Below are 12,879 nucleotides of genomic sequence, written 5' to 3' on the forward strand. Positions count from 1 at the left end.
ACCTATGTCCACAAAGCAATTTGTCTCACTCGTCATTTTACCTGGAATTTGTATAAAGTCATCCTGAAACAATTTATTAAATCTAGCAACCAAATAGTGTCGACTTGTTAAAAACCAAAATCTCACATTTCGTAAACAGGTGTGGACTTAACAATGACACGTTAATTAGGGCCCTTCCCAACAATGCAGAGAACAAAAAGAGCAATAGAAACATATCTAATAACAAGGAATAAATACACAATCATGAGTAATGATAACTTGGCTATTTACACGGGGTACGTTATTCAAACTCCCGACAATAACATCTAGCTAACTGGGTTGTTGTTACCCAGCAGTTTACACATCGGTGTGATATGACTAGCTAATTCTCTAACCAACAGATTTGACACGCCAAGACTCTAGATTTGCTGCTGACTAGTTTCTGTTGCAAAGGAAGTGTAAAGACTAAGGTAATTTAATGACATGTAACTACATTCTTACCTCCTATTTCCTTTAGATTTTTTTCATTATGACAGAACAAGTTATCCGTTAAACTAACTTCGCTATGTATTTGTTTCCTATCAGGATATCAAGACAACTGTAAAACCACAAAAAAGTTTCCGAGTTTGATGACCATTCAAAAGGATTTTTCCCAGTTGGGACTCTTTCCCCCCCCCCCCCCCTGAGTTCCCAGTTGAATTCGGAGATGTCAGAGTTCCCAGTTGTTTTGAACGCGATATATGAGAGCGCTTTTCCATTCTATCACGCCAACTGTAAAGTCACAGTAAAGTTACGATACCTGACATTTTTTTGTGACGGAAAAACGTCACGTCCTGGCTGCACAGGTGTGCCACTGAGAGGCCTACTAAACCAGTGTCCTTAGATTTCTATAATAAAAATATAGACCAAATACATGTTTATATTTTTCCACACATTTATTGGTTCAGCACAGGCTTCAGAAACAGTGCATTACAATGAGGTTTAACACTAATAAATAACCTTTTATTACAAAGGATTTTCCTTTCAGTCAGAAGATTGGCAACAATGTCAAAGGAGAATGTCTTGGGAAGGATAGAACAGGCATATCCTATAGGAATGGGTACTTGCATTGCAGTTTTCCCACTTAGAGGTGTTACAAACAGAAAAGGCAAACGTCAAGTTACCCCAACAAAGTAAAATTAACACAAATCTTTTCATAGTAGAAGTGGTTCTAGCAGCAGACAGGGTGGTTAAGATATACTTAGAGTATGGGCCTACTCAGATTGTAGAATGCTCACAAAGTTGTGATATAAACGAAACGTATATAAACGAATCAGCTCGCTTGGACGTGGAAGAAGCGAGTTGGTCTGTTACGTGCAATCTATTTCTATCTGCATCTATGAATGTTTAGCCCTGAATGCCACTGATGTAGGCTAAAGCAGAAACAGACCGACAGTGCAGGTACCAAACGTTTGATCCCACTGACAAAACAGTATCAATGGGACACACTACTCAAGAGGAAATGGGATGGAAAAACATGTTACAAACAGCAGTACATGCACATAGAAGCACCATCCAAGGCTAGGAAAGGTATTCAGTCAACTTCTGATGTGGTTTTACAGTGAATTGTGAAAATACATGACACACAGAAGCAACATCAAGGGAAGGGGGCATGGGAGAAAGAGCTATTTGGTCTCTGCCACAGCTCTTAAAACCTCTACAGGACCAGTGTCCCTATACCGGGACAGTTGAGCTAACGTGCACTAATGTGATTAGCATGACAGTTGTAAGTAAAAGCAAACTTTCCAGGACATAGACATGTCTTATATGGGTAGAAAACTTTCATTCTTGTTAATCTAACTGCACTGTCCAATTAACAGTAGCTATTACAGTGAAATAATACCATGCTATTGTTTGAGGAGAGTGCAGTTATGTACTTAAATGTATCAATAAACCAATTAGGCACATTTGGGAAGACATTTCGAACAGTAATACAATGGTGCATTGGAGCAGTCTAAAACTTTGCACACACACTGCTGCCATCTAGTGGCCAAAATCTCAATTGTACCTAGACTCCGAAGTCATATAATGAATGGCCTCTTGCATTTCAAAGATGGAACAAAATTGGAAAAGCATGTTTTTTTCTTTGTATTATCTTTTACCAGATTCTAATGTATTATATTCTCCTACATTAATTTCCACAAACAAAGTGTTTCTTTTCAAATGGTATCAAGAATATGCATATCCTTGCTTCATGTCCTGAGCTACAGGTAGTTAGATTTGGGTATGTCATTTTAGGCGAAAATATGGAAAAGGGGCGAATCCTTAAGAGGAGATGGACACTGTCGTCCAACTTATGATGTGGTTATACAGTGAATTGCGCAACCACAGACAGGGCAGAGGAAAACAAAAAGTGAAGAACCAGTACAACCATGTGTGTTGTGCAAATATTAATTATTTCTCCCTTCTTGTGGTTTTAACTGTTTATTAATTTGGCTATTTTTTTTGTTGTTTTCTTTGGGTAGAAATCACATGACTGTTTACATTTTTAAGTGCAAAAATGATTCTTTAACATCTAAATATATACTATTTTCTAGAGAAACTTGGAAGTATAATAACGCAAGACCAACTATATTCAAATCAATGAGGCTTCATCACCACATTCGTAATCTCAGTGATCCATCGTCAAACAGGGGAAACACTTTTGTTGCACTTACAGAAACAGTAATAAGCCAGTGGAATGATGACTGTGTGATTTGATAGTCAGTGGTCCCCATATAAGTAGCTTGGTCAATAAATATCCACTTATACTAACTTATTAGTTACTTTATAATCATCTTTTAAAACATTCTATGCACAGTAGAGTTGAATATGAACTCGCATTCTTAGTGCCTGTTTCTTGGACTGCATGTACAGAGTGTGTGAGAGCTCCTTTGAGAGCTGTAGTATTGTTGACCCTCTACTCCGACCCATATCCCTTTACCCCTACTCTGAGCCACATGGAGTAGAATGAAGCTTCCCACAGAGAATGATCTAGGGTCAGTTATACATGCTTCCTTCCTGATGAAAGGTTGGGAATAGGTGGGAGGCTAAAATCTGATCCTAGATAAGTGCAACTTCCTACTGCACGATACACACAAGTGCCCCCTCGCTCTCCCTCTACTTCTTGGCTTTGCCCTGGGCTGCCACGGCCTCCATAGCCTTCCTGACGGTCTCCTCATCCCCCAAGAACTGCATGGGTTTAACAGGCTTCAGGTTCTTGTCCAGCTCGTACAGGATGGGGATGCCTGTGGGCAGGTTCAGCTCCATGATTGCCTCCTCTGACATACCTGCAGGGGGCAGCACAGAGCAGGACATGGTTGACAACATGCTGTAAATCATGTCAATTAAAATATAATGACAAAAGAAAGTGTACACAAAAAAAATAAAGAGCACACAGATGGACACTTACACAGGGGGGTTGAGGTGCAACATATTTCAGTGTTTTCAATATCATACATTCAATATGTGCCGATTAGAATGTATAACCTCAGGCCTGAATATACGATACAACCACAGGTAGTTCCTAGAAACTAATCAGGGTTCTCCAATTCCACTCCTGGGGATCATTGGTGTTTAGGCTTTTGTTTCAGCCCAGCTCTAACACACCTGATTTGACTAATTGTGACCATGAACAGCTTATAAATTAAAAACTGGTGTTCATTTTCCAAAAATATGCATTATTACTAGGCTGTAACAAAAACCTGCACACCATGTGGCTCTCCAGAGCCAAGAGGTTAGAGATATCACTGTTCTAAGCAGTTCCTACTACCTACCCTCCAGGTGCTTGACAATGCCCCTGAGGCTGTTGCCGTGGGCAGCAATGAGAACCCTCTTGCCCTGTTTGATCTGGGGGACAATCTCGTTGTTCCAGTAGGGCAGTGCCCGGGCGATGGTATCCTTCAGGCTCTCACAGGACGGAAGCTGCTCCTCCGACAGGTCGCCATAACGACGGTCCTAAAGAAAATATAGTACGTCAACAAACAAAAAAATGCCTAACAGCAACCTGGGCCTGAAGCCTCATACAATCATATTGCTTTCAATCAAATCACATTTATAAAGCTCCTTTTACATCAGCAGTGGTCAGCAGAGGCTTTATTTACAAAGGCAGCCCAATTATGATCTTTTACCCAATTATTGGCAGAAGAGCTGATATGATTGGTCAAAAGACCAATTACACTGAACAAAATTATAAAACACAACATGTAAAGTGCTGGTCACATATTTAATGAGCTGAAATAAAAGCACCAGAACATTTCCATACGCACAAAAAGCTTATTTCTCTCAAATTCTGGACACAAATTTGTGCCCCTGCCCAGTCATGTGAAATCCATTGATTAGGGACTCATTTATTTATTTAAAATGGAATGATTTCCTTATATGACCTGTAACCCAGTAAGATTGTTGAAAGTGTTGCATTTATTTTTTTGTTCAGTATAGTAAAAAGAATATCAGAATTGAGCTGCCTGTGTAAACGCAGCCAAAGAGATTTTACATTAACCCGGCCTAGACACCAAAGAGCAAGCAAAAGGCACATTGGCTCAGAAGAACTCCCTAAAATAAATACATCTGTGTATTCCCTAGAGAAGGAAGAAACGTTCAACTGTCCAGTGCTTTCAGTTCTATGTACAGTCGTGGCCAAAAGTTGAGAATGACAAATATTAATTTTCAAAGTTTGCTGCTTCAGTGTCTTTAGATATTTTTGACAAATGTTATTATGGAATACTGAAGTATGATTACAAGCATTTCATACATGTCAAAGGCTTTTATTGTCAATTACATGAAGTTGATACAAAGAGTCAATATTTGCAGTGTTGACCCTTCTTTTTCAAGACCTCTGCAATCCACCCTGGCATGCTGTCAATTAACTTCTGGGCCACATCCTGACTGATGGCAGCCCATTCTTGCATAATCAATGCTTGGAGTTTGTGGGCCCACCCACCTCTTGAGGACTGACCACAAGTTCTCAATGGGATTAAGGTCTGGGGAGTTTCCTGGCAATGGACCCAAAATATTGATATTTTGTCTCCCGAGCCACTTTTGCTTTATGGCAAGGTGCTCATTCATGCTGGAAAAGGCATTGTTCGTCACCAAACTGTTCTGGATGGTTGGGAGAAGTTGCTCTCAGAAGATGTGTTGGTACCATTCTTTATTCATGGCTGTGTTCTTAGGCAAAATTGTGAGTGAGGCCACTCCCTTGGCTGAGAAGCAACCCCACACATAAATGGTCTCAGGATGCTTCACTGTTGGCATGACACAGGACTGATGGTAGCTCTCACCTCGTCTTCCCCGGACAAGCTTTTTTCCGGATGCCCCAAACAGTCGGAAAAGGGATTCATCAGAGAAAATGACTTTACCCCAGTCCTCAGCAGTCCAATCCCTGTACCTTTTGCAGAATATCAGTCTGTCCCTGATGTTTTTCCTGGAGAGAAGTGGCTTCTTGCTGACCTTCTTGACACCAATCCATCCTCCAAAAGTCTTCGCCTCACTGTGCGTTCAGATGCACTCACACCTGCCTGCTGCCATTCCTGAGCAAGCTCTGTACTGGTGGTGCCCCGATCCCGCAGCTGAATCAATTTTAGGAGATGGTCCTGGCGCTTGCTGGACTTTCTTGGGCGCCCTGAAGCCTTCTTCACAACAACTGAACTGCTCCCCTTGAAGTTCTTGATGATCCGATAATTTAGGTGCAATCTTACTGGCAGCAATACCCTTGCCTGTGAAGCCCTTTTTGTGCAAAGAAATGATGACGGCACGTGTTTCCTTGCAGGTAACCATGATTGACAGAGGAAGAACAATGATTCCAAGCACCACCCTCCTTTTGAAGCTTCCAGTCTGTTCTTCGAACTCAATCAGCATGACAGAGTGATCTCCAGCCTTGTCCTTATCAACACTCACAGCTGTGTTAACGAGAGAATCACTGACATGATGTCAGCTGGTCCTTTTGTAGCAGGGCTGAAATGCAGGGAAAATGTTTTTTTGGGGGGGGATTCAGTTCATTTGCATGGCAAAGAGGGACTTTGCAATTAATTGCTATTCAGCTGATCACTCTTCATAACATTCTGGAGTATATGCAAATTGCCATCATACAAACTGAGGCAGCAGACTTTGTGAAAATGTATATTTGTGTCATTCTCAAAACCTTTGGCCACAACTGTACATTGAATAAGTCTGACAAATGATTTGCATTACCCAAATGTTTAGTCTATGAAGATCAGTTGGCCAATGCACCTGTACTCTATACCTCTGATAATCCTACGTGGCAAGTTAACACATCTGTCAATACTGATGACGCATTCACCAATCGATTCTGATCTCAGCTTAACTTTGAACTTTACATCATACTCCTCTGAAATACATTAACTCAGAGATTGAAACACAACACCAAAAGACCCTGTTCTATATAAGAGCACCATGAATTAAAAAAATACTTCAAACATGTATGCATGTATGACCAGGCGAGGCAGAAGCCATTTTGTTTTAATGGTGAGGAGGACTAACCACCAGTATGCTTGAGGAAATGCTGCCCCTGTAGATTGTATCCAGTCCTGATCATAGCAACTTCATTTAAAGATCATTACTTCAATCAAATATTATAGTTCAACAATAAGTGCAAAGATGGAACGAAATCCTGCACACAACAGCAGCTCTCTCGGGCTGGAGTTGGCCCTACCCTGGCCTGTGGTCTTCCCATTTGACCTGGTGGTGCAGACAGAGGGCACAGACACATAGGTTGTATCCCAAATGGCACTCTATAAGGAACAGTGTGCACTACTCCTCTAGTTAAAAGTAGTGCACTATATAAAATAGGGTGTCATTTGGAACATAGCCATAACGTAAAACACTCTCCTCAGCATAACACACAGCCCATACTAGTCTCTACTTCTGCCCCTCTGTTGAGTCACGGTAATTAGGCATCTTCAAGCTCTGATGCTGCTGATGGTCATTAAGTAACCTACCAAACTTTAACTGTCTTATTCAGCACTCTATTGTCCCTCTAATCATTCTGACATCAATGCAAATGTATTCGATAATCCAATCAAACACTTCATGAGATCCCATGAGCTCATGTTGAGCAACATTTCTATAGGCTAAGCAATAGGCACACTGCTTTGCAACAGGAGAATAGCCTCCTTGGCTGGCCTGAAGATGAACCATGGGGAAAGCGTCCTCCATACACTATTTAAGTGCATAGATTTTTTGGGGGGTCCATTCTAAATAAAAACTAATATCACATATATTATTTAGTATATGTAAGGACAAAACTAAAAATTAAGAATAGTCTGATGTGTGGCAATATTAGCCTATCACTTGTGAATGATGCCCAGCTTGTGCATTAAGGCAAGAAACAGCGCAATTTTTTTTTGCGACTTTTTCAAATCAGTATCACACCTCATGTAGCCTAGCCCATAGGCCTATATGTTTTAATAAGGTTAGTATCACACCTCATATAGCCTAGCCCATAGGCCTATATGTTTTAATAAGGTTAGTATCACACCTCATGTAGCCTAGCCCATAGACCTATATGTTTTAATAAGGTTAGTATCACACCTCATGTAGCCTAGCCCATAGGCCTATATGTTTTAATAAGGTCACTATCACACCTCATGTAGCCTAGCCCATAGACCTATATGTTTTAATAAGGTTAGTATCACACCTCATGTAGCCTAGCCCATAGGCCTATATGTTTTAATAAGGTCAGTATCACACCTCATGTAGCCTAGCCCATAGACCTATATGTTTTAATAAGGTCAGTATCACACCTCATGTAGCCTAGCCCATAGACCTATATGTTTTAATAAGGTCAGTATCACACCTCATGTAGCCTAGCCCATAGGCCTATATGTTTTAATAAGGTTAGTATCACACCTCATGTAGACTAGCCCATAGACCTATATGCTTTAATAAGGTCAGTATCCCACCTCATGTAGACTAGCCCATAGGCCTATATGATTTGATATGGTTTGTCCCACAACTAAAGTGGCCAAATAACTTCTTAAAATGAAGCACATTAATCCGCTATATAACCGGTGTAAAGCCTAACTTGCATACATAGGCTGTGCATGAGTTTCAAGTTTGGGGAAGATAATTCTCACCATAAAAATGCACCTTTAAAATAAAGCATTACATGCGTAATCACATTTGCAGTCACTTTCAATAAGAGTTTTTCCCCTCTAATTGATTGTGTTTGGAACATTCTCGCTTGTAGCCTACTGTGCGCATGTGAAAAAATATCCTAATAGTTTATCAAAATGTTAAGATAAACAATCATCCTCATTGCTTTAAATGTTTTTTTTTATGCAAGTTGTATTAATTTGGGATCTATCACATCCCACTAATGTCCCAGACCATGTTTGGAATATTTATTTATGGCACTGAAGGACAAGTTGACCAAAAGAATAGGACTGTCACATTCTGACCTTTATTCCTTTCTTTTGTCTTTATTTAGTATGGTCATGGCGTGAGTTGGGGTGGGCAGTCTATGTTAGTTTTTCTATTTCTGTGTTTGGCCTGATATGGTTCTCAATCAAAGGCAGCTGTCTATCGTTGTCCCTGATTGAGAACCATATTTAGGTAGCCTGTTTTCCTTTGTCTTTTGTGGGTGGTTATTTTCAGTCTTTGTGTGTCTGCACCAGATAGAACTGTTTCGGTTGTCACTTTGTCGTTTTGTATTTTTGAAATGCTTAAGTTTCTTATTAAAAAGATGAACACTAACCACGCTGCGCTTTGGTCCTCTCCTTCTTCCACCGATGACAGCCATTACAAGGACAACATTTGTACTATGGGGGATAGTATATTGATACAGGCTAGTGTTTTGGCTGTTCGTTACTCCGCTTGTTGGCTGATAAAAGTAGGATACGTGTGGACAGTTCTAACAACTTCAATATGCACCTCAGAATTCAATAAGAGTGACGCAAGCATTTGCATCCCTGATGTGTCGGTCTTCATTCACTTGTAGCCTACTTCTTAGCTGAAATGCCTGTGTAAAGGACCCAATCACGGGATGGGCATTGGCTACATCTGAGAGAACCATGTGAGTAAGAGGTGCTTTGAAGCTTTGCCCGCAAAAGGCATGGATTTTTATAGGGGGCATTACAGTCACACAGGGGGAATGCTGCCTGTAAATTCGAGGCCTGGTGAGAATATCAAGTTCTTGTCAAATTGTGAATGAGAGACTGATGAAGTGTGGGCAGCTTGTGACTTTTTTCAAATCATCATTAGAGTCCCATCATGCAGCCTTAGAATGTATTAAACATCAAAACATATACCCCAATGTTTGTATCACAACTAAAGTTGCATAAATATCTCTAAATGAAGCATATAGGAGGACCAGTTTCTTTGTTTTCAACACAGAATAACTGCTTGTGCGCACTTCCTTTGAAATCATTTGGAGAAAATATCCTTTCTATTTTATTCTAAGCAAATCTTGTCTGCTAAATGAGCTAGTGTAGCCCACAGCCATATGGCATATTCAGATCAGGGCCTAACATAAGGACAACTCAGAGTATGCTATTATTTTCTTCTGAAATAGACTACATTTTCTTCATATCATGTTTATTTAGACCTGTATAAAATAAAAGATGTATTTATTGTGATGGTGTAGGCTATATTAAATCGATATTCTTAGACTTTTAAAAATGTATATGTTCCAAAGGTCTGCATCAGTGGCTTGTAGGCTATTTGTGGAAGCCATGAGATGCTAAATATGTTTATTCTAATTAACGGTAAATTACTGTGAGACAGGCGGTTATTTGCTTGACAATCACCGCCACAGCCCTAAACAAGACTGCCACTATAGGCTCTTCTCAATGTGAGTGAGCCTAAAGACAGATTCACAAATTATGTTGATGCCATAGCAGGTCAACTCTCCCCCATGTTAGCGAGTGTGTCCCTCACCTTGCTGATGACGGTGTAGAAGTCGTGGTCCGGATCCATAGTGGGAGGAGGGATATCGAAGCTCCGCCTCCAGATCTTCACCTGAGCCTCTCCGTGCTTGGCGGCAGTCTCCGACTTGTTTAATCCCGTCAGGCCACCGTAGTGGCGCTCGTTGAGGCGCCAGGTCCGGTGGACGGGAAGCCACATCTGGTCAATGCTGTCCAGACACAGCCACAAAGTGCGGATGGCCCTCTTTAGGACTGAAGTGTAGCACACGTCAAACTCATAGCCAGCATCTGAGGAAGAGAAAGGATGTATTCAGTGTTTGATTCAGGTTGATTTTGGTGGGTGGTTGGACTGCTATGTAAGCAACATCTTTGGTCAAATTCAAATCAAATCATCAGGGTTACTCGAAGCCTAAGTTTTGGCCCACATATGTCTAAACTTGAGTCAGAAAGCCATATATTTCCCTAACCAACACACTGAGTAAGTTTGATTTCATTAATTGCATGAAGCAGCACGTCATGTTCACATCACATCATGTTCACATTGGAAGAGCTGTGACATCAAAAGCAGTGGATGCAGGATCTCCGTTGCTCCTTCGTCCATAGTAAAAGGGGGCTGAACTAATAGGCCCACCATAGATAGCAATACCACAGAACAAGTAATGGGTTAGTTATAAAAGTCACACCCAAGTCATTTCCTAGTTCAAGTCTAGGCCGAAAATATAAGATTATCATCTTCAACCTAGACTTGAACCAGGAAGTAGCTGGGACTTTCATAGGGTGTGGAAACAAGGGGTACAGTCACAACCATGGTAAAGTTGATTTGACATAGTCGCTGGACATTTGGACATTTACGTCATTTAGCAGACGCTCTTATCCAGAGCGACTTACAAATTATCAAACCTCAATAGCTTGTAAACGGTTTGAGCTCCAGACCTCAAGTTAGGCTCTTTATGAAGGACAAAAGGTGTACAACATTGCACGTCTAGCTTCCAGATTTCAACCAGAGCATCACAATATCATGTCAAAGTTGTAGGCAGGCTGCCACAAGGTCTATGCAACTAGTTAGGGACCATCAAAAAGTGCATTATCACAATATTCAAATTCTGGACACATCACCTAGAAACTTCAAACTGTTCAGAAGGGATGGACACATTCTGCACATCCTTTGTCCTCCTCACAAAATGATTTTAATATAAAAAAATATATAAAAAAACAGATGGTATCTAACCACATTTTCACAATCTCGCAAGATGAAAGAATCATATTTCTCCACTCCCGTCCCAGAGTCTAAATTTTGCACATAAATTTACTGCAAGAAATGCTTAAATTCTGCAGGAGTTAATATTAAGGCTATGTGAGTTGTTATAGACCTACAGTCAGTGTCCAGATTTCAGTTTACATTTAACCCATCTGAACATTAGACTATAGTTCCCTTGACTTGCCATACGCCTATTTAAAGTCCCCATCTTGTGCCTGTCAATATTTGTATTGCCCCTCACAATCACACATACCTGGCACTTTTCTGCCGGTTCCCAAAAGCATGTTAATTGGTGTGTAGGCTATTTGGCGTGAGTGTACAGTTAAGCCCTAAAGTTTAGGTTTATGCTCTAATGCCAGAAAGGTTATTATTTCAGGCTAAATGTAGCCCATAAATAACAATAATTATACAGTTATAGGTTTTTATTTTATTATTTTAGGCTAGATTTATTTTTTTAAATTATGTTTTTAACTAGGCAAGTCAGGTAAAATCAAATTATTTACAATGTGTAGCCTATAAATAACAATAATTATACATTTATGGGTTTTTATTTCATTATTTTAGGCTACATGTATATTTATTGTTATTTATAGGCTACATGTATGGATTTGTAAGGTGTTTTATCTTTATTCAACCCGCAAGCCACCCACCTGCCCCTCATCTATCCATAAACGGATAGGCTACGACGGGGACTACGGGTTGAGAGACAACCCGCGCATCACTAATGCATAGTAATGTTCAGACCGAGCATCAAGATTTTAATAAAACTCCCCCTACAGAAGACGCCTTGGTCCAATGACTCGTGTGTAGCGTAATGGAACGGAGTGTCACACTCAAGGGATCGCATAGGATGTGCAGCAGACTGCCAACATCGTTGCTGTGAGATTATTAAAAACTCGGTCGAAATCGGGAGAAAAAAAACGAAACCCTTTTTTCCTCCATAAAGAGCCTACCAGCCTTAGGTCTGTAGCGCAAACCGTTCACGAGCAATTGAGGTTTGAAGGTCCGGCGAATATCGAACAATCAAACCAACTTTACCACACCTCCATCCTATGTCAAAATCGATGAGGTCGTCACGTGACATTGCTGGTATTGGTAACAAGTGTTTCAACAACTACAATGTTTATAGTGAATAGACATCAAATAAGATAGTTGATCTTCCTTCAGGCAGCAAAATGGCCAACTGGACTGGCACTACAGGCTTCCAAAATACTGTAGGGCTGGCAGTTGCGACCGATATTTCAAACAGATTATGAAAATGTACAATCAATGTCAGTGTCTTCAGTGAGGAAACATTTTGTGTCTGATATAAAGTGAGTAGCTAGCTGGTCAAATAAAAAATAACAAGATTCCACCTTTCAGGGCCTGTCCTCCTCTCCTCGCCTCCCGCTCTCCAGTCTCACTCAGATCTGCGTCAAACCAGCCGCAGAATCGATTATCCTGGTTCCAGTTGCTCTCTCCGTGACGGATCAACACCAGCTTGTAGGCGGCCATAAGTGATATTTTCCTTTGCGTTGATTAAGCTCCGAAAATAAGGAATAAACGGAAATGTTCGAATTGAAAAGACAGCAACAGAATGGGTGGACATGGACAGCTATCTTTGACGCTAGAAGATACGAGTGATGCGATTGGTTATTTTTCTCGCTCTTTGTTTTACAGCAGTCTAATAGGATCCCCCTGCGGTACTTCCTGCATATTCCTAGACCAATGAAACAGGGGACCATTTGCACATCGTTACAACAC

General features: G+C 40.6%; 1 protein-coding gene across 1 annotated transcript; it reads right to left on the bottom strand.

Moving 5' to 3' along the window:
• Positions 1 to 895: 895 nt before the first annotated feature.
• LOC135523489 (phosphoglycerate mutase 1-like) lies at positions 896 to 12,802 on the bottom strand. The gene is made up of 4 exons (XM_064950192.1): positions 12,492 to 12,802; positions 9,892 to 10,166; positions 3,774 to 3,954; positions 896 to 3,287 (listed from the first exon to the last, which is right to left on the bottom strand). Exons 1-4 carry the CDS (start codon positions 12,628 to 12,630, stop codon positions 3,118 to 3,120), a joined length of 765 nt encoding a protein of 254 aa, XP_064806264.1. The 5' UTR covers positions 12,631 to 12,802; the 3' UTR covers positions 896 to 3,117.
• Between the last annotated feature and the right edge of the window lie 77 nt (positions 12,803 to 12,879).

This window comes from Oncorhynchus masou, chromosome 31 (assembly GCF_036934945.1).
Source record: "Oncorhynchus masou masou isolate Uvic2021 chromosome 31, UVic_Omas_1.1, whole genome shotgun sequence".
In the NCBI taxonomy this organism is placed as follows: Eukaryota; Metazoa; Chordata; class Actinopteri; order Salmoniformes; family Salmonidae; genus Oncorhynchus; species Oncorhynchus masou.

Bases quoted from the DNA above. Each gene is read 5' to 3' on its own strand.
- LOC135523489 (XM_064950192.1), bottom strand. From the start codon at position 12,630: ATGGCCGCCTACAAGCTGGTGTTGATCCGTCACGGAGAGAGCAACTGG. The intron at 10,167-12,491 runs GTGGAATCTTGT...TCTCTTCCTCAG, and splicing joins AGGAGGACAGGCCCTGAAAG to ATGCTGGCTATGAGTTTGAC. The intron at 3,955-9,891 runs GTGAGGGACACA...TATTTTCTTTAG, and splicing joins TCTACACCGTCATCAGCAAG to GACCGTCGTTATGGCGACCT.